This window comes from Chaetodon auriga, chromosome 18 (assembly GCF_051107435.1).
Source record: "Chaetodon auriga isolate fChaAug3 chromosome 18, fChaAug3.hap1, whole genome shotgun sequence".
NCBI lineage: Eukaryota > Metazoa > Chordata > Actinopteri > Chaetodontiformes > Chaetodontidae > Chaetodon > Chaetodon auriga.
This window is the reverse complement of record NC_135091.1, coordinates 10,142,420-10,165,345: the sequence shown is the minus strand read 5'-3', so window position 1 is coordinate 10,165,345 and position 22,926 is coordinate 10,142,420. Positions and strand designations below refer to the sequence as shown.

General features: G+C 40.8%; 1 protein-coding gene across 1 annotated transcript in view; it reads left to right on the top strand.

Moving 5' to 3' along the window:
- Nucleotides 1-147: 147 nt before the first annotated feature.
- fig4a (FIG4 phosphoinositide 5-phosphatase a) overlaps nucleotides 148-22,926 on the top strand; it is a 45,527-nt gene continuing 22,748 nt past the window's right edge. Inside the window, exons 1-16 of the mRNA XM_076756247.1 lie at nucleotides 148-379; nucleotides 522-631; nucleotides 1,875-1,973; nucleotides 3,043-3,166; nucleotides 6,653-6,809; nucleotides 8,013-8,063; nucleotides 8,499-8,662; nucleotides 9,754-9,882; nucleotides 11,912-12,012; nucleotides 12,641-12,803; nucleotides 15,707-15,804; nucleotides 19,043-19,176; nucleotides 19,871-19,987; nucleotides 21,835-21,880; nucleotides 22,298-22,446; nucleotides 22,623-22,789. Of these exons, the coding sequence (XP_076612362.1) occupies nucleotides 569-631; nucleotides 1,875-1,973; nucleotides 3,043-3,166; nucleotides 6,653-6,809; nucleotides 8,013-8,063; nucleotides 8,499-8,662; nucleotides 9,754-9,882; nucleotides 11,912-12,012; nucleotides 12,641-12,803; nucleotides 15,707-15,804; nucleotides 19,043-19,176; nucleotides 19,871-19,987; nucleotides 21,835-21,880; nucleotides 22,298-22,446; nucleotides 22,623-22,789 (1,762 nt within the window). The 5' untranslated portion in view covers nucleotides 148-379; nucleotides 522-568. The remainder of the gene's footprint in view (nucleotides 380-521; nucleotides 632-1,874; nucleotides 1,974-3,042; nucleotides 3,167-6,652; nucleotides 6,810-8,012; nucleotides 8,064-8,498; nucleotides 8,663-9,753; nucleotides 9,883-11,911; nucleotides 12,013-12,640; nucleotides 12,804-15,706; nucleotides 15,805-19,042; nucleotides 19,177-19,870; nucleotides 19,988-21,834; nucleotides 21,881-22,297; nucleotides 22,447-22,622; nucleotides 22,790-22,926) is intronic.

Below are 22,926 nucleotides of genomic sequence, written 5' to 3'. Positions count from 1 at the left end.
TAGTGTTTGCTGCTTTGAGATGTGTGTTTATACTTGGCTATAAACAGTTACACACGCACACAGCCGTTATTTGTGAAAGGACCCATAATAGACTAAGCATCTATTATGAATCGCATTTTCCGAGCTTCGAGCTTTTTGACCCTGCGAGGCACCGTAGCGGTTGACACTCAAGTGAAGTCGGGTAGTCATGACAGTCACCTGACTACAACAAATTTATGTAGTGTCCTTCTATGTGCTATCTGTAAATACTTTGGCAGATTACAGACACGTTTAATTCATTAAATTCCTTCAAAGAAACTGGTCTGCCTGCCAGAGGACATGCATATTGTCATCCCTGGGGATGATTTGTGGCTAACGCAGCTAGCTAGCTAAATTAATGGTGAGTAGCGTTTCTTAACTTTAGCTAGGAAATGATCAGGGCCACAGTAAGATGCACACACAGTGACTATAATGACGTATCTCTGATGAGTTATATGGTGTGAAATAATGCATTTACGTATTGTGTTTCGCACGCTTTGCAGCTCTTGTCTCATCTGGATCGTGACTGTTGGAGAATACAGGGTTAAAAATGCCTCAGTCAGCGGGTATCATCAGTGGGATCCAAAGGATGGTTCTGTATGAAACCAGAGCCGTAAGTCTGCTATGATCTTAGTGCATTTATGATCCCTGTCTTAGCATCACTCCCAAATCTTCTGATCAGTCTGTTCATCAGTTACACCTGCAAGTCGCCTACAAAAAGCCCCAGTTTTTGCCTCTAATGTAGTGACAACATAAGTGGCACAAACCAGGGTCAGGAACTACCTAGTACAACCAGTCTTTCCCGGCTCTGATGGAAGTGCCTTGCTATGGCACAGCCATTTATTGTCAACAGACAAGGTTGAGTCCACATTTTCCAGCTAGTCTGGATGTTTAAATCGCTCACATTCACCAGGCCATCTCTAACAGCCCAAGTCCATCACTTGTTTAAAGGATTTTTCGCTCCTGCTGAAATGTGGTCTCTAGTGATGGATTTCCCGATCTTAATGATGTAAGAAAGCCATCCATAATCTATGATTTTAACATTAAAAAAAGTTCAGACGTAAACATAAGGGTGGATTGTGTTAATATCTCAGCAAACACTAGATGGCAGTAAAAGCGTGTTTGTGATGATTTGTTACTCCAGGTGTACCCCAGTCTACTGACTACTTACTTATATTAATTTGTATTATAGTTGTCTAGACAGTTAGAATAATTTCATTTTGTCAGACAAAATTACCTCTAAATATAAGTTTGAATAATATGTGTGTGTGTGCTGTAAGGCAGGACGACATCTGTCATAGTTGAGTTATTGCAATCTCTTATTGATCCCCTGTCAGCCCATTTTACTGAGCAGTGGATAAACTGACTGTCTAACTATTGTGGACAAAGAAGGCTCCATCGAATACTTGGACATGTGGAACAGGACAAAATGGCCCTAATGATTGCGGACTGTCCTGATACGAGGTGTTCCAATATAACACTCTTCAGTGGACAGAAAATCTTAAGATATCTCGCCAGCCAGTGTGAGGAAAAATAATGTGTCTAAAGAGAAAGTCATACAAAGAAGACACAAATCTTACCAAGGAACATGTTAGAATGAAGCCTCATGGTCAAATACGTGCTGCGCTCACATGTACCGCAGGGACTGTAGCCACTCTAAGTCCAGTGTGTATTTTCATATGTGATTATATGAAACATGTTCTCTAATACCCATTCTACTGTGTCATCTCAAAAATGATTATAGAAACTTAAATCACAAGAAAGCTTTTTGCGCTGAAGACACGTATCCACAAAATGTTATGTAATCACAAAAGTAAATGTGCATTCATACTTTTACATGTATGTTTTGTCTCCAGAGGTACTTTTTGGTTGGGACCAATCAGGCACAGACCAAACACAGAGTCCTGAAGATTGACCGCACAGAACCCAAGGACCTGGTCATAATTGACGATAAGGTAAGTGCAGCGTTTCCATCAGAGTTAGTACAGTGCTAATATATATGCTTATGTAATACAGTACAGCATGCTTGGGGTAAAATTGTACAATCACTCAGCCTGTCCCTAGTGTATTGTAGATGACAGCTCAGCTGATGAGTGCTGAGCACACCTCCTTTACTTCCCCACTGCTCATTACCAGGATCTATGAGCTAGGAGTTGATTTGTTTGTGCGTGTTGTGGGTGATTATGATTATGATGTGTTTGTTATTATGAAGCATCCATGACTAAATATCCATCACCCCACGCTCTCATTCCTTCTGATATTATACTGACCTCAAGAAACCGTGTTTGTTTTTCCTTTGATTGGCATAGTGGAGTATTTTATAAACAGAGTGTGGATGCTGAAGAATGTGCTGAAGAAGTGGAGGTGAGCAGGTTTAAAGCTGGAGACACTGCCTCATGTTTCACTTTCTGTCAGTTCATAGGTGTGATAAGGACAGCTGGCATGGCACACATAATGAAATAAAAGGCTGCATAGAACCTCTTTATACTTCTGAGATGAATAAAGAGCATACAATGAGCTCAAGAACCTAAATAATTTCTGTTAACTCTTTTTGAATTATTGAAACTTGCAGAGGAATTAATTAAGAAATTCATATACAAAACCACAAAAACGTCAGCTTATATTGCGCATTACTACATTTTTCTGTTGCGTCTATTGTGCAAAATCCTAATTGTGAAATTCATGATGTGGATGAAAAAGGTTCCTTTGCACTTGAGTGGAACGGTTGTTGTTAAGATTTTTTCTTAATTACCGAATAATAAATACCACGTTCTTTGTTTATCTATTACAGTATTGCTGAAAGAATTTAGATAACAGCTAATCTGTCTTTGTTTTAATTGCCTCACTGAGAATCAATCCAAGCCATTTTGTGGAAAATTTGGGCCCATTAATTAAACAAGGCTTGCCATTATTGCACAGAAAAGAATTGTACTGTGCAAGTCTTACTGGCTCTGACTTAGGCTCATAAGCAGCAACTTTTCATTTAAGAAAGAAATACATCATTTTGTCATCATTTGTCTGTAGCATGTATACAACCAGCAAGAGGTTCGGGAGTTACTGGGCCGCCTGGACCTGGGCAACCGGACCAAGATTGGGCAGAAGGGTTCCTCGGGCCTGTCCAGGGCTGTGTCAGCCTTTGGCATTGTGGGTGAGTACAATCCCCCCACTTCACTGGCGTAGCAGCAAGCATTGTGGGGCACGATGATGGCAACATGTACCTCATCTCCAAAGCATTAGTTCTCCAGCTGTGCGCCTTGACCTGGTTTGACGTATTGAGTGCTGAAGATAGAAAAACATAAAATAAAAGGAACACCTGGTAGTATAATGTAATTCACTTCAATATAGCCCCACTACTGCTACTACTACCTTTGGGAAGCTTGTAATGTTCAATTTTCAGCTTTCAAATGATGAGCGTCAGTGGTGTATTCAGAAGCAGCAAGAAGCTTTTCCACGTTTTTATTACTTTGTCTCTTCTCTGGTAGAAAATCAGGTCAAAGAAACTGTAGCAATATTGTTTGGGAGACTTTCCTGTGACTGTAGCAGTGATATACGCTGAAGGTTTTTCACATCAGACGTTTGTGTAGCTGATCACATGTGTAGCTGACTCTGTACATCCTTGGTTTGCATCCCAGTTGCTGTGTGCAAAGTAATTAATTGATCATTGGTGTTACAGAGCTGTGAGTTCCATGTATGCACCGCTTGATCAGTCCTCAAGTGCTGACCTACATTTCAGGTTACACACATTTTAAGACACACAGCAGAAGATCCTGACCCTGATTGGTGATTTAATCAGAACATGTCATTATTGATCCCCTGATGCCTTCCCCTTAATGCCTGTTTCCTTGTACACAGGATGGTAGACCATTTGTCTTATGTTTGTGAGACAGCAATTGCAGACACTTTGGATTTTGGTTTATTTTTACATGAATTGCTCCTTAAAATGTGTAATCCAATGTGCATGTATTATTTTTTTTTTCAAGTTCAACAAAATAAACCACCCAGTTCAAAACCATTTTGATGAGCCAGAATCAAATGAAACCAAACCTTGATCTCAACAAACCAACTTTCTTTCAAACATGTTACTGTCCATGAATGTGGCCCGATTAAACGCTTAGCGCTAATAAACGCTCTGAACTTTTACTCCCAGAGGTCATGTCATGGTGTCGCCATCAGAACCAAACCAAACCAATGAACTAACAAGATTACGAGCGTGTAGCCATGCTAGCAGCTCCATCAGGCTACACTTGGGCACAGTGATGCTTTGAGCAAAATGCTAATGTACTCACAATAACAATGCTACCATGCGGATATTTACCAGGTACTATGTTTACTATGTTCCATCCACTAGTTCTTGAGATATGACTGACCGACTGGCTGACTGACTGACTGACCGACTGACCAACTGACTGACTGACTGACAGTGCCATTCATTGAGCCACACCACTGGAGTGGCTAAAAATATGTGTGTGGGTGCTTGCGTGTGCCGCTGTATACATTTCCATCTCTGGCAAAGAAAGCTCTGAGCAGTTGTTCGACTAATGTTTTCTAGGCCCTTTCGAGGCATAATAGTAACACATCTAAGATAATTCAGCACCGTCGAGGCTGTGGATGGGTCGGTCGCGCTGACACAGACAGATTGTGACTTTGACGTCTGCTAGAATAAATGAGACGCTTTTTTCCCCTGTGCCCTAATGCCACCTTTGTTCACAAGCCACTACTTGCCAAAGTCAGTGTGTTAAATGGAAAGTAGGGTACAGTGTATTCCAAGAGCCCACTTGCCTGGGACATTTCTTTATTACTGTATATAATGAGTACCATTATTGTAAGTATATTTCTATTCTCTTTCATTTGCCAGTTTTGTCAGTCTGACCCATCGCAAACAGGAGGAAACAGAATGAACTTACGTAGGAATTGTCGGTCTTCAACGCCACAAGTGAAAGAATATGAAGTGGGTTGTGAAAGTATAATTTGCCGTCTTACAAGGCTGTAGCTCACAAGTTAAGTTAATTGTCATTGTGCTGTGAAAAATACTTCCTATTTGCAAATTTCGATACATCAGCTGATTACTTAACATAAATCCTTCAGGTGAATGTCCAATAACCACTCTCAATATCAACTTAAGTCACTGTCTAGCTGAGCCTGCAAAGGAGGGGTCCTTTACAAATTTGGGTAGAATAATGAGACTTATTTAGCAATGAAGCCACAGAGCCATATAACAAAATGCTAAAAGCCATATTATACCATGCTGCTTTTCATTATTCCCCATACTTGGTGGTCACTGTCACTCTTAAGAAGAATGTAATTAGTGCTTAACAGATGGACTGATAGCTCAACATGTTTCAGGAATTTAACCTAGCTAAATAACCAACTGATATGTGCCGCTCAGTTTAGCAGCATAACTGAGTGGTCTGTTTAATAATTAATACCAACATCAAAACAGCAGTACTGTCCTATAATTAATGAAATGTCTATTTACAAAATGGGCAAAGATATGCAATTAATGCTTTCAGATCAAAAGCCAAAGAACGACCTCATATTACAGCTTGTTGGCCTTGTTAGATAAGTATTCAAGCAGGAATGGAAAAAATATCTCAAACTTACTGGCACTGCAGCAATGTAGTGTTTAGACAGAAGAGGTTAAAAGGAGGTTTAAATCAATGCAACGGTCTCTACCATCCATTAAATATATCATGCGGAGGTGGCATTAGACCCTTCCCTTTTATTTACCACCACTTGTTGCAGTGGAGCACTTGTGGTCCATTAGACGCATAAACTATACATCAAAGATACTGCGTTGACGAATTTTGCAAATATGGAGACTGAAAAATTTAATTTATGCCACTGATTTTGAGCTCATCAAACTCATTTAGTTGTTTATGTAATAGGTGATTATGTATCCATCTATCTGCATCATTATGTTTGCGCCTGCATTTGTGGCATTCTCTTTGTTACGTGGAAGGTCAGCATAATATGAACCTCATCACCCTCATTAGTCACCTTACAGCACAACAGTAGCAGGGCGTGTGGGATTATAAATAGTCCAAATGTGCGAGGGCTTCTTATTCTGTTGCACAATTGGATCTGAGACACAACTCATCTGTCAACAGATTAGTTTTAGCAGTAATATATTGAAGGCATTGATGAGGTGGCTATTACTAATAATATTCAGACTGATAAAAAACACATAGAGACATCATTCACAACCATCTATTATGTATCATCTGTTATGTGTCACAGATGAAAAAATAGCTCATCAAAAGCTGAAAACAAATCATTGGCTGTGTTGCATGATGCTTTCTGGGTCAGATTTTAATTATGTAAGACTGAATGGATTGCAGTGTATAGGTAATACAGCAAAGTATGATACACAAACACTCGTGTTCCACCTCCACAAATGGAGTTGTTGACTTGTTCCCGTTGTCAAAGCTGCAGCTGATTTGCAGGCAGCAGACAGCTTGACCTACAAATCTACTAGCACGGAGGCTTTTTTTCCCTGACCCTCAGTGGCGTCATGTGAAAAACTCGGGTTATGTCAGAGATAAGGTGAAAGGAAAGCAGAAAGTTCCTTGAAGGAAAATCGCTTTTGAGTAGTTTATTCTAAAAGATCTTAAATTTCACTTTTTTTTTTCGACAGGGTTTGTCCGTTTCCTCGAGGGCTACTATATTGTGTTGATCACCAAGCGTAGAAAGATGGCCGACATCGGTGGCCACTCCATTTACAAAATTGAAGACACCAGCTTGATCTACATCCCCAATGACTCGGTCAGGGTTACACACCCTGATGAAGCAAGGTACTGCCACGTTCTATTTAGGAGTCATGCAGTGTTGCTACTTGCAGCATACAGTCATGCTTTAACTTCATGTGCTTGTGTGTGTGTATGTCTCTTGAATATATGAACTATAGCCCCCTTTCAGACATGCACCCACCTCTATATTAATCTGATGGTTATTTAACACGTTGGTCTGATGTCTGAATAAGCCCCACTTTTACATAAAAGTTACAACCAACCTGACCCAGTAACATTTCCATGACACCTTCAACAAAGCACAAGTCTGAAGTCAGTGCCATCAGATTAACATAAAAGCGGCAGCGGCAGCAGCAAAAGGTACGACTTGCTGAAAGAGAGATTAAACGCGTGCCTTGTAACATTACCACCTTCTGAGATCTGTGATAAATGTGCCAATCATCATATCTTATGCACAGAGAAAATCAAATCAGTTTTATGTTAAGAGATTCTTGCCAGTCTATGAGAACAATTTTTCCCCTGGAGGTGCAGAGGAGATAAAAAAAAACAAAACATAACCTCAACCAAGTAATGATCAAACCAGCAGTCTCTTACATTTTTAGTTTTTATTCATGCTAACTCTCTTGCACCTGGTGCCAAATATGGCACGAGCATTGGGGTGCTTTCTGTAATCTGTGCAGTCATGTTTGAATAAAGCCACAAGGAACATGAACATAGTAGCTTCTAGTCATAGCTTGTATGTCTGAATAGTAAAAAGCCATCACTCTGACAGATAGATGAAGCCAGTGAACATGTCTGATAAGAGCTCTTGACTCTCTGTCCGCTGAACTTTGCCTCCACAAAAATGACGATGGAATGTTTTGGGTTTTTTTTACAAATGTGGCAGGAGTCAGCATGGAAAATAAAAGTTTAGGAAGAATTCCAGCAGAATGTCAGTTACACATTTATGAACACAAAAGTAAAAAAACATGAAATTAATGCAAATTCATTCAGACACTTAAGATTACAAAAGCAAACGGAAAGTAAAATAAGGATGAATTCAGATACTGTTACAATTTGGTTTAGATTGTTTCACAGCATTATCCTTGATCAATAATGCATCGTATTCACATTTATAATTCAAAAAGAAATATTGCAGAAATGTACAGAATCATGTTTGCACTTCTGAATAAATTCCCTATCTAGATGACTTTACTGTGATACTTGTTTCAGACGTGTGTTGGGCTGACTGAGTTTTTGCTCTCCTAGATATGTGCGGATCTTTCAGAACGTGGACCTATCCAGCAACTTCTACTTCAGGTAAGACAGTCCAAATTCTCTCCCAGAAAAAGAAGAATAAACATGGTCACAGTGTCGTTTATCACTGAATTAATACTGTGCATATGATATATCTATAAAAGCCGTGAGGGTTAGGGTTATTACAGGAATTGCAGCTCAAAGTGCTTTGCCAGAAAGAAATCACATGCACCAAGTGAGTGCTTTACACAGTAAAGACAGAATGGACATAAAAGCAAACACGTATCCTATTGTACATGTGTATGTAATCTCATTAAAGCCAGCACTTCTTCATCAGTCTTGTCTGACATGAAGTATACTTGACGTTTCCGATGGTACAGCATGCGTTGAAATTGTTTGTGACTATCTACTTCGGTAGGGTTTGACCTCATCTGAAATTCATTTTGGGACTGTACAGGCTGTCCCTGTTTCAAATTATACTACCATTGTGCCCTGCAGCTACAGCTATGACCTGAGCCATTCACTGCAGTACAACCTGACTTTGCTGCAGAGGCCTTTTGAACTGTGGACATCACCAGAGTCCTCCTCTGAGGAAGAGGTACAAACACAGAGCAAGCAGGACAGCTTCGACATCTTTGAAGATGAGGGTTTGCCTACACAAGGTAAGTGGAAGTTAATGAATAGCCCTTGCTGTGTATTCCTTTAATTTGTTCTGTTGGCTGGAGAAGACCTTGAAAGACCGCTGGTGGGAGGTGGAGTATGGCTTAATTAAAAGTAATAAAAAGTATTAGCTTAAATGAAAATATTCTAAATTAATTTAAAGTTGGATGTGTTTAAGTATGTGATTTAAACCACGTAAAAGCTTGAAGTCCACACAAGTGAAAAGCTGAGATTGCAGCTACTAAAAATCTGCTTAAGCTAGCTATCCTAGTTTAGCTATTTTCTTTGTCCATTGTGATTGGATTTAGCTACTGCCTCATTTAGCAAAGCTATGGTGTACTTATTTATGAGGAATAACTTAAATGAATTACCACAATTCCAGCTCATCAACATTTATATTTGCCAATTACAGTAAGGGCTAATTATTAAGTAAATGTAGCTTTAATTGAACAGCTAGCCTAGCCATGGTATCTGCTAGCGTTTTCCTGATAAGATTAGCTAGCTCTCTTTAGCTGCATGCTTGGCTGTTGCTCTGGGGTTTTTTACATCTGTTTTGTCATTACTGAAAATTTAAAAAGCTGTTTTCACAGCTTTCAATTCTTCATATAATAAAACAGATATCAAAAAAGTCAGAGTTGTTTTCCTTTTGACCAAATAAATGGTGTCATTTAAGATGCTGCGTTTTGCCTTTGTAGAGAATAAGCCTCTTCACATAATAACTTAAAGATAATTTTAGTGTAATTGTTGTTTTTGAAAGTGGAAAGTCACTAATGTATTTTTCACCATCAGAAGCGTCAATTATCTGTTCTACTGCAGGTCTGCCTGTTTTGTCGAAGTCACTGAGCTACATTGAAAATCCATTTAAAACAACTTGCCTTGGCTGATGTGTTCCGTTATTTATGACATGTATTTTAATACGAGATTAATCCCATATACAGCAACTTAATACAAATGTTTCTCAATACACTCTTGTCCTACAGCCTGTGTCGCCTCATCTCTTTTCCATTTGTTGCTTTCTAACTGATAATTAAATCTGAGTCTGACCCAGTAAAATGATCCGGAGGTTTTATGTGTTCCTTCTCTTCCGCCACAGTGGTTTATGGTATCCAGAACGAACCGTACTACAAGTACGTGTGGAACGGAAAGCTGCTGGAACGAGTCAAGGACATAGTGCATCATGACTGGCTCATGTATATAATCCACGGCTTTTGTGGCCAGTCCAGTATCCTTTTGTCATCGTCGAGTTGTGTTTGTGCATTATGGAATTGTTTGCCTGTCTGACTGTGTGTCGGCACCGTCCACTTGGGTTTAAAAGAAACTTTAAAAAATGTGCCCATGAAAAGATTTTGCCATACAAACTGTATAGTACCTTGTAGGAGCGTCTGTCAGCATTGACTTATTTGATCGATCACACACTCATAGAAGACACAATTGCATCTCTTACAATTCTGTCCTTTGTCTGCACTCCTTCTCATCTCTCAGCCTCAGGATCACTAGTTGCACTGTGCGTGGCTTCTGCCAGAGCACGTGGATTACACCGTGAGCGAGAGTGTGTGATTCACCACAAAACTGCCGAAGCAATTGGTCTTTGTTTTAGACAATTAAGCAGTGCTTATCAGGTATGCAAACACTTGTGCCACTTGTGTAATCTCTCCATCTGTTATCTGCAGGGAAGACGCAGCATCATTGCTCATATTAAATCTGATAAGCTTCACGGTTTTTCTTTTTGGATTGAAGACAAATCACATGTTTGCACATACACACTTTATTTTGTTTGTCTTTCCGTTTCAGTGCTACCGTAGCTTCTGCTTTGAAGTTCTGATTAGAAACAAGGAGCATATTGAGATTTGAATTAGACTCTACATGAATGATTTCTTCTGGATTTTTTGAGAAGCTTTTGTAGTATTGATGCATGGGTTACTGCTGCAGAGGGGCTTTGGGCTTGACTCGAGCTGAGTAAACAGTCTGATTTATTATGGTGAAAGTCTGCCTTAGGTTCAGGTTTCAGATTTCAGTCATTTACCATCAAGTCTCCTTTGCATAAATCACGTTTAGCAATGTAAAATAGTTGCCTCTTTGCCTTTCAGTCAAAAAAAAGTTAGTCTTTTATTTATTTCAACAGTAATTTATTTTTAATGAATTGATATTTCTACACCAACTTTTGTGGTGCCAATAAGCTAAGGTGCACTTTCCAGCCAGTAGTCAGTGCGCTGCCACAGTCACATAGTGTGAGCACTGTGGAATTTAGACAATTCCTGGAAACTGTTTAGCCTTCAGTGCTGTTTTTTCTGAGAGCATGAGAGGATGGATTGGTGCAATAAGAAAGGACTCAGCAGATAAATACTGAAATTTGTAGCAGACACGCAAGCAGGCAGGACGAAAAAAAAAAGCTCATTTGGAGGAAATAGATGAAGAACTTTTGTAGGATTCTTTAGTTCTTTTTCCAAAATGTTCATTCGGTAGATGTGATTTGGATCTTTGCAATGTTTTGTATTAAATTCATAGGTCACGAAATAGCACATCAAACACAACAGATGTAAAGGAAAATGCGAAATACTTCAAAACAGTTAGTTTTTTAAGAGCTCTAAGTGTAGTTCATGAAGTGGTTAGTCTACAAGAATAGAAAATAGTAGTTGATTGGATTGCTTCATAGTGCATAGCTTAAGATTTTCTTTCACTTGGCTAATGGAGCATGTTTTTCAGCGAGTAACAGATTTCATTTAATTTGCAGCACACCTGAGTGACACCTCAGTCTGCACCGCAACATCTCCATCACCTTAGTTTTAAACCAACAAGCGCGATTTAGCAATAGCTAAAACCCTGTACGTGCATGCATCAGCACGTTCATGCATTCACACACATACAACCTCACATGGCATGAAGGCATTGTCCTCTGGCTCATGACAACCTTTCCACAAAATCGTATGCAAGTCAGTAAATCCATTTGGAGTTTTTTGTGTAATAGGCCACTTCCATTAGCATTCCCCCTTTTGGCAAATTGGCATGAATACAAACACACACTTGACCTCCGTGCTGAATGTCGGCCTCCTAGGTCGAAAACTGTGGCCACAAAAGGGTGGGGGTATTTTTGTGGCCACAGTTTAGGGTGGAAAGTACAAGAGGATGACAAGCAAGACAAATTTAAAATTATACATTAAGAACTTTGATGAATGTGAATATTGTATTTGCAAACAGGGGATTGTGTGATGTCAGTGCTGTGTTGTTATTCCTCCTTTACCCGCCAACTACAGAGCTTCTGATCTACGGCCGGCCGGTTCACATCACCCTCATTGCCAGGCGCTCCAGCAAATTTGCCGGGACCCGCTTCCTCAAAAGAGGAGCCAACTGCGAGGTACAGCGGTTGCCGAGGCAACAGGGAAGAATAGATAGTGGAGACAGGGCTGAGGGCCACCGGGATGATTGAGATGACTCAGATTGATCACAGGGGGTTAATTTGACCCGCTGCCTCTTCCTTGACTATGCATGAGTGTGTGTGGGTGTGTGGTGGGAGCAGAGAGGAATTAAAGGAACCACCATAGATTTCGTCTTTCAACATTAAATTAAGTTGGACACAATTTTCACAGTTTCCTGCTATTACAGCCAAAGGAGGAACTACTTCTCATTGTAGCAGACTGTCTGATTGGCCTTTGTCACAGCAGACAGGAAGAGAGCAGGTGAAATAAATATTGTGAATGATGGCTCTGTTCAGGTGTGTCAGTAAGCCATGTCAGTGAGCCAGCATGCACAGTGGCAGACCCATGAAGCGAGTGCAGCCCTTATTAGTATTATTAATTACACCTGTGGTCACCCTCTGTGTTATGTAAAAATGTCTGCCGTGAAAAAGACCTGTGGGCCAAAATTGTGGATGTACTTGCTTAAATTTTCTCTTTCTCTAAAAGTTTTTGTGCATGTTGATCTTGATCGTGTCCATCTGCTGATAAAGGTCATGTGATTTCTTTGTGTTTTTCGGTCACTTCCAGGGAGATGTGGCGAATGAGGTTGAGACCGAGCAGATCGTCCACGACGCCTCAGTTATGTCTTTCACAGCCGGAAGTTACTCGTCATACGTCCAGGTGCGAGGCTCAGTCCCGCTCTACTGGTCCCAGGACATTTCCACCATGATGCCAAAGCCCCCAATACGATGTAAGACTCCTGATAACCAACTATCGTTTTCAAGTTGTCCATCAGCAGCTTCTTTGCTGTCCAGTATCAGAATATTTTTCGAGATATCAACCATCTATTGATATGTTGTATAATAGGAACTAGAGGGGCACTTGGAGAACACATAGCTCTGCCAAGGCCAATAGTCTGCAACAAACAGGACCGAGAAAATAACCTTGGTAGAGGTAAAAAAGGCATCATGGCTTGTTTTATTGATGGCCTTTTTGCTACTTAAGGTGCCCAACATCTGCTTTATAAAGGAAAAGGTGATGGTTGGCTGCCCAGGCTTTGTTGGAACATCTTTCTTCTATCCGCTTTGCCCATGCATAAAGACCTGTAACAAATGAAAGATACTGATGTATCCTCAACGAGTGGTTAGGTATTCAGTACCACAGTGGGTGTTTAACTATTTATGTTTATAATGCTCAATGTATTCATTCTTACAGCTGTCGAGGACCAGAAATAACCTTGTAGGGACCGGGTAAGAATGTAATTGGAAAAACTGCATTAAAATAAGAGAGTGGCTTTATACCAGGGCCATTCTTCTGAACACCGATAGGACACAGATAAGAAAATAAATATGAAATAGGTGAAGGCAGGACGCCCCCCTCTTGGTTCTCATCTTCGTATCCATTCTCTTGTCTTATTATGAGCAGGATAAAAACACAAAACCAGAGGGCCGGAGGGAGGTGATCAGGTCCCAGAGGATGATGACATTGGAAAGACCGCTGTGTGTGTTTCTAGTGTGTGTATGTACACAGGAAGACATTGATGCTTGTGTACAATGCCTGTATCAAATTATAATACTCAGCCTGCACCCCCCCGCAGTTTGCCCTTTAATTCATCCTCAGATGACATTTTCTTGTGTGAGATAGAGACACTGAGCGTGTCCCTAAGATGCCTCTGTGTATCAGCTTACCTCATCACCCCGCTCCCACTTTGATCCTTAAAGACGGTCCTTATCTGACATTTCACAAATGTTGCTCGATTCTTGCACCATCAGTTTGTATTTCACTGTGTCAAACTACACGTACACAAAGTGTAATTTGACACAGTTTGCCCTTGGCATTGGTCTGCTCGGTTCACGTTGGTTCAACAGGAACTCTTGGGTGAAATTTCTGTTATTCATTTGTTGGTTTTCTATGATGGTGCCCCTCTCTTTACATTAACCAGTCAAAATGTCTTTCGTCTGCCAACTGTGTCGATGGAGGACATGTTTTCATGGAACTTTCACGTCTTGGTTGTTGGATGTTTGTGTGAGACACCATAGAAACATCCACCATGGAGAAGTGCACCACTGTCAGTTTTCAGGATAGATAACTGCAGCACATTAAACAGGTTAAAGCAATAGTTTGACATTCTGGTAAGACCTCTTATTTAATTTCTTGCTGAGAGTAAGATGAGATGAAATATGAAGCTTCAGCCAGCAGCCACTTAGCTTAGCTTAGCAAAAAGACAGGCCTATCTGTCGTGTTAATTAGTAAACTTTGGAGGTGCTGGTGTACAAGAATAGCTGCTTGCCCTGTTCGCGAAGCTAACAGGCTGCTAGCAGTAGATTCATAAAATATTTAATATAGAGACACAAGAGTAATCTCCTCAAACTCTCTGCAAGAAAGGGACAGATTTCCCTGTTATGTTAAGAATTTACCTACAATTGTAGTTTTGGCCAGTTTATATGGTGGCGTGGACCTTCCTTTTCAACACCACACTGCTAACAAAACGCTGTCTGCCAGTGGCTGCAGTTTCACTCAAAGTTTGCTTTCAGTGTTCACGCCCAGCCGGTGGGCCGCTGTCATCAAACGCATACAGTGACATACTCACTCAGAGAACTTTTTGTTTCCTTTTAATAATGAATTAGACATTATTTTCACACCAATAAAGGATGAATAATCATCATTTCATTTGGGCCTTCTTAGTCTGTGGCCACCTTGAGTGTTATGCAACTGACATAAAACCTACTTTCAGTACAGTTGTAATATTTATCTGATTGTGATGTGGGCTGCATAGAATGACACCTATTAGAAGAATCTAGGTCAGAGCCAGTTTGAGCTGAGGGTCTGTGCATGCAGAGCACAGGCGACCATATCACACCGTGCAGCGCCCATTGCCTCGTCTCTGCCATGACGGTCAAGAGTCACTGTTGCGTAAGTGTATCTATAAAGTCTTTATGACTGGCCTGGAGTGGGCAAATGTCTTGGTGGTGGAGGAGATGACCTTAATAGGTGACTCTTCTTCATCATCATCGTCATTATCAACATTCCCTTCCCAAAGTACAGTAAGAATGTTATAGGGTGTTGTCTCTTCATGTTGACACAAACTCTCATGCGCCCTGAGGCCTGAGTACCATTGCAGTGGACAAAATGATGATGAAATGGTGGTGGAAGGAACTCGAGAACTATGTGTCTGAGCTCGTGTTTGTATCATCAGTTTTGAGAACCGTGTGGGATAAACTGGCAACTGTGACCTACTTCCTCTAATCTTGTAGCTGTTTCACTGCTCCAATTTGATGGCAGGGCGCAGGTGTGGGGCTTCCCAGACAAATGGAGGCTTTAAACTTGATTTTGAAATAAAGGAGGAATGGGGAAAATAGAGGTCAATGCAACAGTGAAAAATAAGCATGTGTGGCTCTGTGACACACATTGTCCCCATTAAAAAAAGGTCCCTCATCTACCTGCTTTTACTCTGTCTTATTGAGTGAAGAAGCTTTAATGAAAAGAAGCTTGATGCAATTAAAAAAATGAATTTCCTGTTTAAATTGTTAAAAACACATTTCAGTAAAGATACTCAGATGCGATACAATGGCCTAAGGTACGGTATCATTTTTACTCGATAACATGTGATTTCCAGAATGTTCTAGATATTAAACGGTTTGACTTCTCTTTCAGTGGACCAAGCTGACCCATATGCCCATATAGCTGGCCTCCACTTTGACCAGATGCTGCAGCGGTTTGGCTCTCCTATCATCATCCTCAACCTGGTCAAGGTAACATAGATGCACACACACACACACACACACACACACACACACACACACACACACAAACATATATATTCATACACTGCAGTCACACGAATCAAGAATCTCCCTTTGAATGTCCATCCTATTGAATTTTAAGACACATGGTCACATAAGCATGCAGGGTCTCACCTTGAAAATGTTGAATTATCTGCAGCTGTGAAGCAACTGTAATGCTTAAGCTTACACGTGGAATTACAATCATTTAGCACAGAGCGTGCAACGCTTTGATCAAGAACACTTCTAGATAATACATTCAGGACAGTTTCTGCAAAGAAAATGTGGAAATACATATATGGAGCTACACTGGTGCAGTCACACGCACTGTGAAGAACAATGAGTGAATACTGATGATTTTTGTTTGTTTTTTGCTGAGAACTCAGTGACCTGATGAGACAGGAAGAGAATGTTATTGAGGAATTGTTCTAAGGGAAACGGTTTTATTAAAGGAAAAATCAGTTTCTCAAACATGAACATTGTTCTGAACGTTGTCAGTGGAGAGATGGCAAGCAAGAGCGCTCAACTGGAAACTGCTAACCTACAGTCATATAGAGATCTATAGAGATATAATAAAATCCAGTTTGTGAAATGCTGGAATTTTTAAAAGATGAGCTCCTTTTTTCTTCACGGGTCACTGGATGAAATATGCCCAGAATGTGGACTCACTCAACAGGTTGTTATCTAATAGTACAGACCTTTATTGTGTAATTGGTTAAGCCTTGGAATGATACTTGGGATTAGTTGTTGCTGTGGAGACTTTTTACAATCACAAGGGATTTCCCTGGTGGCTGGTGATTACGAGCAGTTGAAATGGTAACTTGAACGTTGATCTTCCCTCAGCATTGCTCTTAAGTCCCACGCAGCAGTGATGAAAGGGAAGCTGCACACATGTACACCTGTGAAGACGCACAAGTCTTTTACCACTTTGTTCCTTCTCATTATTTTGCTGTAAAATCAGCATTAATTATCAAACTGCTCTCACATTAAGATAAACGAGCATGATGTGAAGAAATAGTTAAAGTCCCAAGAAACGAGATAATAAAGCTTAGAAAAGAGTGATGCTAATAAAATGCTTCAAGCCACTCCATCTTAAAAAATACACAACAAAGTCAATGAAAGGTTCTTTTTTCATCTTCATCCCTGTGCACAGCGCTGTTTGGCATTTTCTCATTGGAGCCTGTGCAGTAGTAGTAATTTTTGCATTGCCTTTTTAGCATACACACACATGGACACACTTGGGCACACAGCCGTACACTCTGTAGCTTGGGTTTCAAGCTCACGTTGTCACTCCCAAGGGGAGCCGTGAGACGAGGGACCAATCACAGACCTCGGAGGTCCGCACAAGCTGCAGCCATGTGATATGTGGAGACGGTGAGGAGTAAGGGAGGGGACGCCCAGCTTGTAGAGTATACCTTCCTCTCTTATCCCAGAGAAGACAGAAAGAGGAAGGAATTGGCAATTAACCATGAAATCATGACAGTCCATCTCCCCATGGTGGTGACGGGGGTCGACATGACGGTGTCAACTCTCAAGGTGGGTGCGTGGTTTCGTCATGGTCGGTGCGTGTTTCTGAGTGTGTGTGAGGCGGAGTAAGAGTGCACATGGCCAAGCATGTGAATCACTTTTCCAGCCAGCGAACTTAATTAGAGTCCATTTGTTTTGACTTCTAGCTTTTCCTCTCCCCACATTGACGTCTTTTTTTTTTAAAGTATTTCATTTATGGATTTCATTTTAACCAGGATGATCTCCTAAGATCAGAATCTCTGTCCAAAATGAGAACAGCCACCTGACAAAGCACCAAAACACACAAAGGAAATGGAATAAAGACGAGACGAGCATAAAAGCGGTCATTAAACACATCCTTTAACTGTGCAAAACTGTTCATTAAAATAATTGCACACCCTCCATTATGTCCATGCCCAGCCCCCTCATGTATGTGCATGTGCGTGTGTGACTATTCGGATTCATGTTATCATTCATGATCTGCGACCGCACCATTTGTACGCCCACAATAATGATTTTTACTGTTGCATGTGTTTGCTGTTTTATACCTCTGAACAGCACATGTGCTTTTGTAAGTATATGGGTAGTATATTTCTAATCTCATTTGTGCCTAGAAAGTGTGAGTGTCTCTGCGTATGTGCCAGACTGTATGACACGCTCTGCTTGAATGGGAGAGGAAACGCATGTGCAATTTGACTGGCTGCTGCTGTTGCTTTGCTGGATGTGTGGATGGAGATGGGAGTTGTTAAATGATGTATCCAAGCCCATTATCACCCAGGGTGAGCAGTCAGGAAGACACAGTGAGAGGAGAAATAACTTCATGTAGAAATAACGTAATGGGCAGTGTGGCGACAGGTCTCAGAGGCAGACTGGGAGCATGTGCATGCATTTTTATAAAAAGAATGATAATAATTGATTATAATTACATTTCTCCTCAATTAATTAAATATTTGGACCTCAGAAATGCCCAAGATCATAATAATTCCACAGAAAAGCAACTTGCTATCAGTGTCCTGAGATGGGTCTTTTGCACCCTGCTTATCCTGGCAGACATCACAAACAATCAAACAAAGCCCAGGAAATATGTGCTATAGGTAAATCATTTTTTGAATGCGACAAACTCGACAAAATACACGCATCGTCATGTTGTCATTCAACGTTTTCCTGCAGAATTTGCCACAGCAGAATAATTGCTTTAAATGAACACTTTAATAGACCAGTGTCATTTTTTTCTGTTGTGCAATTTGAATGAATTAAAGACTGACGGTCACCTCAGTCATTAAGCAATATTTGTGTTCTCAAAGTTGCACTAATTTGCACTTCTACTGTGTCAGGATTCAGACCTTAATCCCACACTTTGCAGCCTAGGAGCCAATTTGCACAAATACCCCGCAGAGCTGAACCTCTTGTCATATATCCCCCATGTATCTGCAGCATCTATCCTCTGTGCTTTCCACTGCTCATGTCCAGCTCTGCTTTGATCCTACAAATTATTTCTTCTAGCTCTTTTTTTTTTCCCTCTGAAGTCATTATGGAGAAGACGTGAATGGATCTTTGTGAATGCATCAATGAGAACAAACATCTGTCACATGTCTGACCATATGTGCTATGTGTGTCCTCACAGGACCTTTTCAAGACCTGGAACTCTATTGTGATTGTGCATTAACACCTGGCGTACGCATGTCTCTCTGTGGTGCTACAGAAACGAGAAAAAAGGAAACATGAGAAGATCCTGAGTGAAGAGCTCTACCCAGCTGTGATCAACCTGAATCAGTTCCTCCCTCCTGAACACGGCATCGACTACATCGCCTGGGACATGGCCCGCTACACCAAAAGGTTGCCTCAATAAATGTGCCAGTGTAGTAAGCTGAGATTTGCAACAGCAGATCTTAGATCTTAGATATGTTTATCGGTAAATATAAAGCAATGATTAAATGTGGTTTCAGACCAAATGTGGAAATAGAGCAAATAGTTTGCCTGAGCTAGTGTGGAAAATGCAGAGCAGCGCAAAGTAGCTAACTAGCATGCTACAGACTACATCTGAATGTAAATAATTCCAATATTCATTTACTAATTTGATTTTCTTCTCCTCTCTGCCATGCTTGTGAGCTAAGAGTTTTGTGATTCTGAGAGTTCAGACACGTATAAAATGAAAATTTCTCAATTTTTCTCTTGTTACCACCATATTATCCACCTGCCATCAGTGCCAGACTTCCATTGTATGCTTGTTTTGGAGGCCAGCATATTTGGGAGTCCAATTTAATTGAACTGAAAAACTGAATGACCTGTTGGAGAATTAGAGGGGCATGGGCCGCCGCCCAGAAGAACTCAGCTGCCCCCTCCATTGAAAATAATGGCCGAGTTCCCGGAAATGTCCCTGAAAGAATTTGGCCTTGCTTGTCTTGTGTCAGTAGGTGAAAAGAAACACAGCAAGTAAGCAAATTATGGAAGCCAGAGGTTTTGTGCATCGTCACTGTAACTCAAGTGCAGCTGATATTGATGATGGTTTTACCGTTTTTCTTTGTCTCAGCAAATTGTGCAACGTTCTGGACCGTCTGAGTATGATAGCAGAGAATGTCGTCAAGCGAACGGGCTTCTTCATTAATCGCTCCGACTTCTACTGTCACACCCTCAGACCGGACGACAGGTGAGCCTTTTCTTGTCCTGCGTTGTGCCTGTTGTTTCTCTTAAAACCAGAGGAAGCTGACACAAACACAGCTTTAGACCAGATTTCAAGCTTTTTTCAGTTAGGTGTATAAATTGACTCTCAATTTATTGCATTACACTTCCAAATGAAGCCCATCTTAAATTAAAATGAAGCTAATACAAAAACTGCTCATGACAAACATCGTTGGGTCCTTGATTGTGTCCTCATTTTTAGCAAGAAAGCTGTTTAAATAATTATAGGTCACACCGGGTCGAAGTGAAAGAAGGAAGCAGATTATTCACCAGTGACATGAAAAAAAAAAGTGCAAGAAAACGAAACCATTTGCGTGACCACACCACTGTCTTTCCGACATTTGCATATCAGACTATTTCTATGGAGGTTGTATTATCCATTTTTCTATTCATACATATTCAGTATCATACATTTATCGACACTGCTTAATTTTCAAACTCTCCAGATATGAATTCTTAATGTAAATTATGCCTGATGGCAGTTGTGTGGAGGAGAGCTTTCTGCTAACGAGCTGAGTAGATTGCCGTCCGTGTACTTAATGCATAGCTCCTCCATTGTCTGCACGTCTTAATCTCTTTCAGCCATCATTACCATTCTGTTACATAATCCAACGACCACACCGTGGTCAGTGTTTATTACACTCCCTTTGCATTACCCAACACAATCTCACATTCTCTGTAATACACTCTCACTTCACGCTCATGCACATGTGCTCTCGTATGCATACACAAAACAAATCCCACCTTCATCACATGCACGTCTCAGTTTGTGAATAATGAAGTCATCAGGGACTTTTGTCAACATTTTCTTTTCCTTATCATGCTGTTCTAGTCTCTCCTCTGTCCATATTTTCTCAAACACATGCATACTTAATACTTGAACTGCCAGTTGCTCGTTGGTCTCAATCAGGTCACTGAGTTCATACTGCAATGAGATGCACTTTGCTTTAAAACCCACCCCTCAACAACTGTTTCATTTGTCATCAAGGGTCGCTCTCTGAGCAGTTTAGTTTTTCCTCACAGAGGTATTCTCACTTTGCCTGTTGCTGTTTTTTGTAGAGCGCTTTAAAAGGAAAGTGATGAGTGAGAGCATTGCATTAAATTGGGGAAAAAGAATTAATAAAGACAGAACCCAGAGCCAAGAGGTAGATGCGAAGATTGATACAACTCCTTCATCACTGTCCTAAATATCAGGTTGTGGGCTGACTGTCTGTTAGCTTAGCTTAGCTTAGCATAGCAAAGCTAGGAGGAAATAGCTAGCATGGCTCTGTTCAAAGGTAACAAAATTTGTTTTCTGACAACCAGCTGTTCATACACTTCAGCATTTGGACATTTTTTTGTACTGTTTTGGACCCGTCCGTATGCTAAGCTAAGCAAACCAGCTATCAGCTGTAGGTTCATATTTACTATGCAGACATGGGAAGGGGTATCAATCTTCTCATCTACAACCGTGATTCAGAAAGAGTTGTGGTGCTGCTGTAAAACATAAATAAGAGCAGAATGCAATCATTTGCAAACAAACTGTATTTATTGACAATGTTTTTATGAAGTGTTCCTGAGCCCATGCAGTAATATCCTTCATACAATCATGTGTTCACAAAGTGGTGAGCCTCGCTCCATCCTTGCTTGTGAACGACTGAGCCTTTCCAGGATGCCTCTTTCATACCCAATCATGATATCACCTGTTACCAATGAACCTGTTTACCTGTGGAATGTTCCAAACAGGTGTTTTTGGAGCATTTCACACCTTTCCCATTCTTTTGTTGCTCCTATGTAATTTATACCTTTCAGTGCAGCAGTCTTTTCCTTTTTCAGGTGGGGAGATTTAGGTGGACACATCACAGCCACTGGACGAGTGCAGGTATGTCACCTAGCTAATAGGTCTGATGTGACTTTGTTGTCACTATTCTACTTATCTGAGGTGACTGTTTATCATTTGAGTAATAAGGTAAGGTAATGAACGTACACATCTATTCCTGGTATTTAGATTTCCAGACCAAGAAAACAGTTATTGTGTATAATGTTTATTTAAAAGAGGATCGGCATTAATTGCTATAGCTACAAACTAGGCCAGTACACTGAGCTGCATAATGAGAGGTATTATGAGTTTTCATGGAAATCTAGATCATGCATACAGTGGTCTTCTTGGAATGATCTAAGCTGCCTAATTTAATTGTCAGCACTTACATAAGGTAAATACATGGAGATTTACAGGAGACGTCCTGTAGATTAATGAAGCGGTGTCAGTAAGTTTCATCAGTCTTTGTTGTTGGTGTAGACTGGTGTGTTGCGGACCAACTGTGTGGACTGTCTGGATCGGACTAACACCGCCCAGTTCATGGTGGGCAAGTGTGCGCTGGCCTATCAGCTTTATGCACTGGGAATGATTGACAAGCCCAAACTCCAGTTTGATACTGACTGTGTGAGGTAAAGATCCTTACTTTATCATATATTTTCGCATCATTCAAAGGAAAGTATGAGTGTGCGTGTCCATGTGTGCATGTCTCAACAAAATGACAAACCAACGGCCAAGATTAACATCAGGACCCTGTTTTGCCTGTCCAATGCCTGTGTGTTAATTTGTGTATTTGTGTGTTGCCCAGGTTGTTTGAGGAGCTGTATGAGGACCACGGAGATACTTTGTCGCTGCAGTACGGCGGCTCCCAGCTGGTCCACAGGGTCAAAACCTACCGCAAGATCGCTCCCTGGACACAACACTCCAAAGACATTATGCAGACACTGTCGCGGTACTACAGCAATGCTTTCTCAGGTGTGTTACACAGACACGTAGAGGTGCTTAAGATTCCTCTTTGACCTGAATGGCCTTTGCTTACACACATGCACAAACGTCATTGAGGACAGATACGTAACATGACACCAGAATTGTTCAATCCACTTCCACAATTT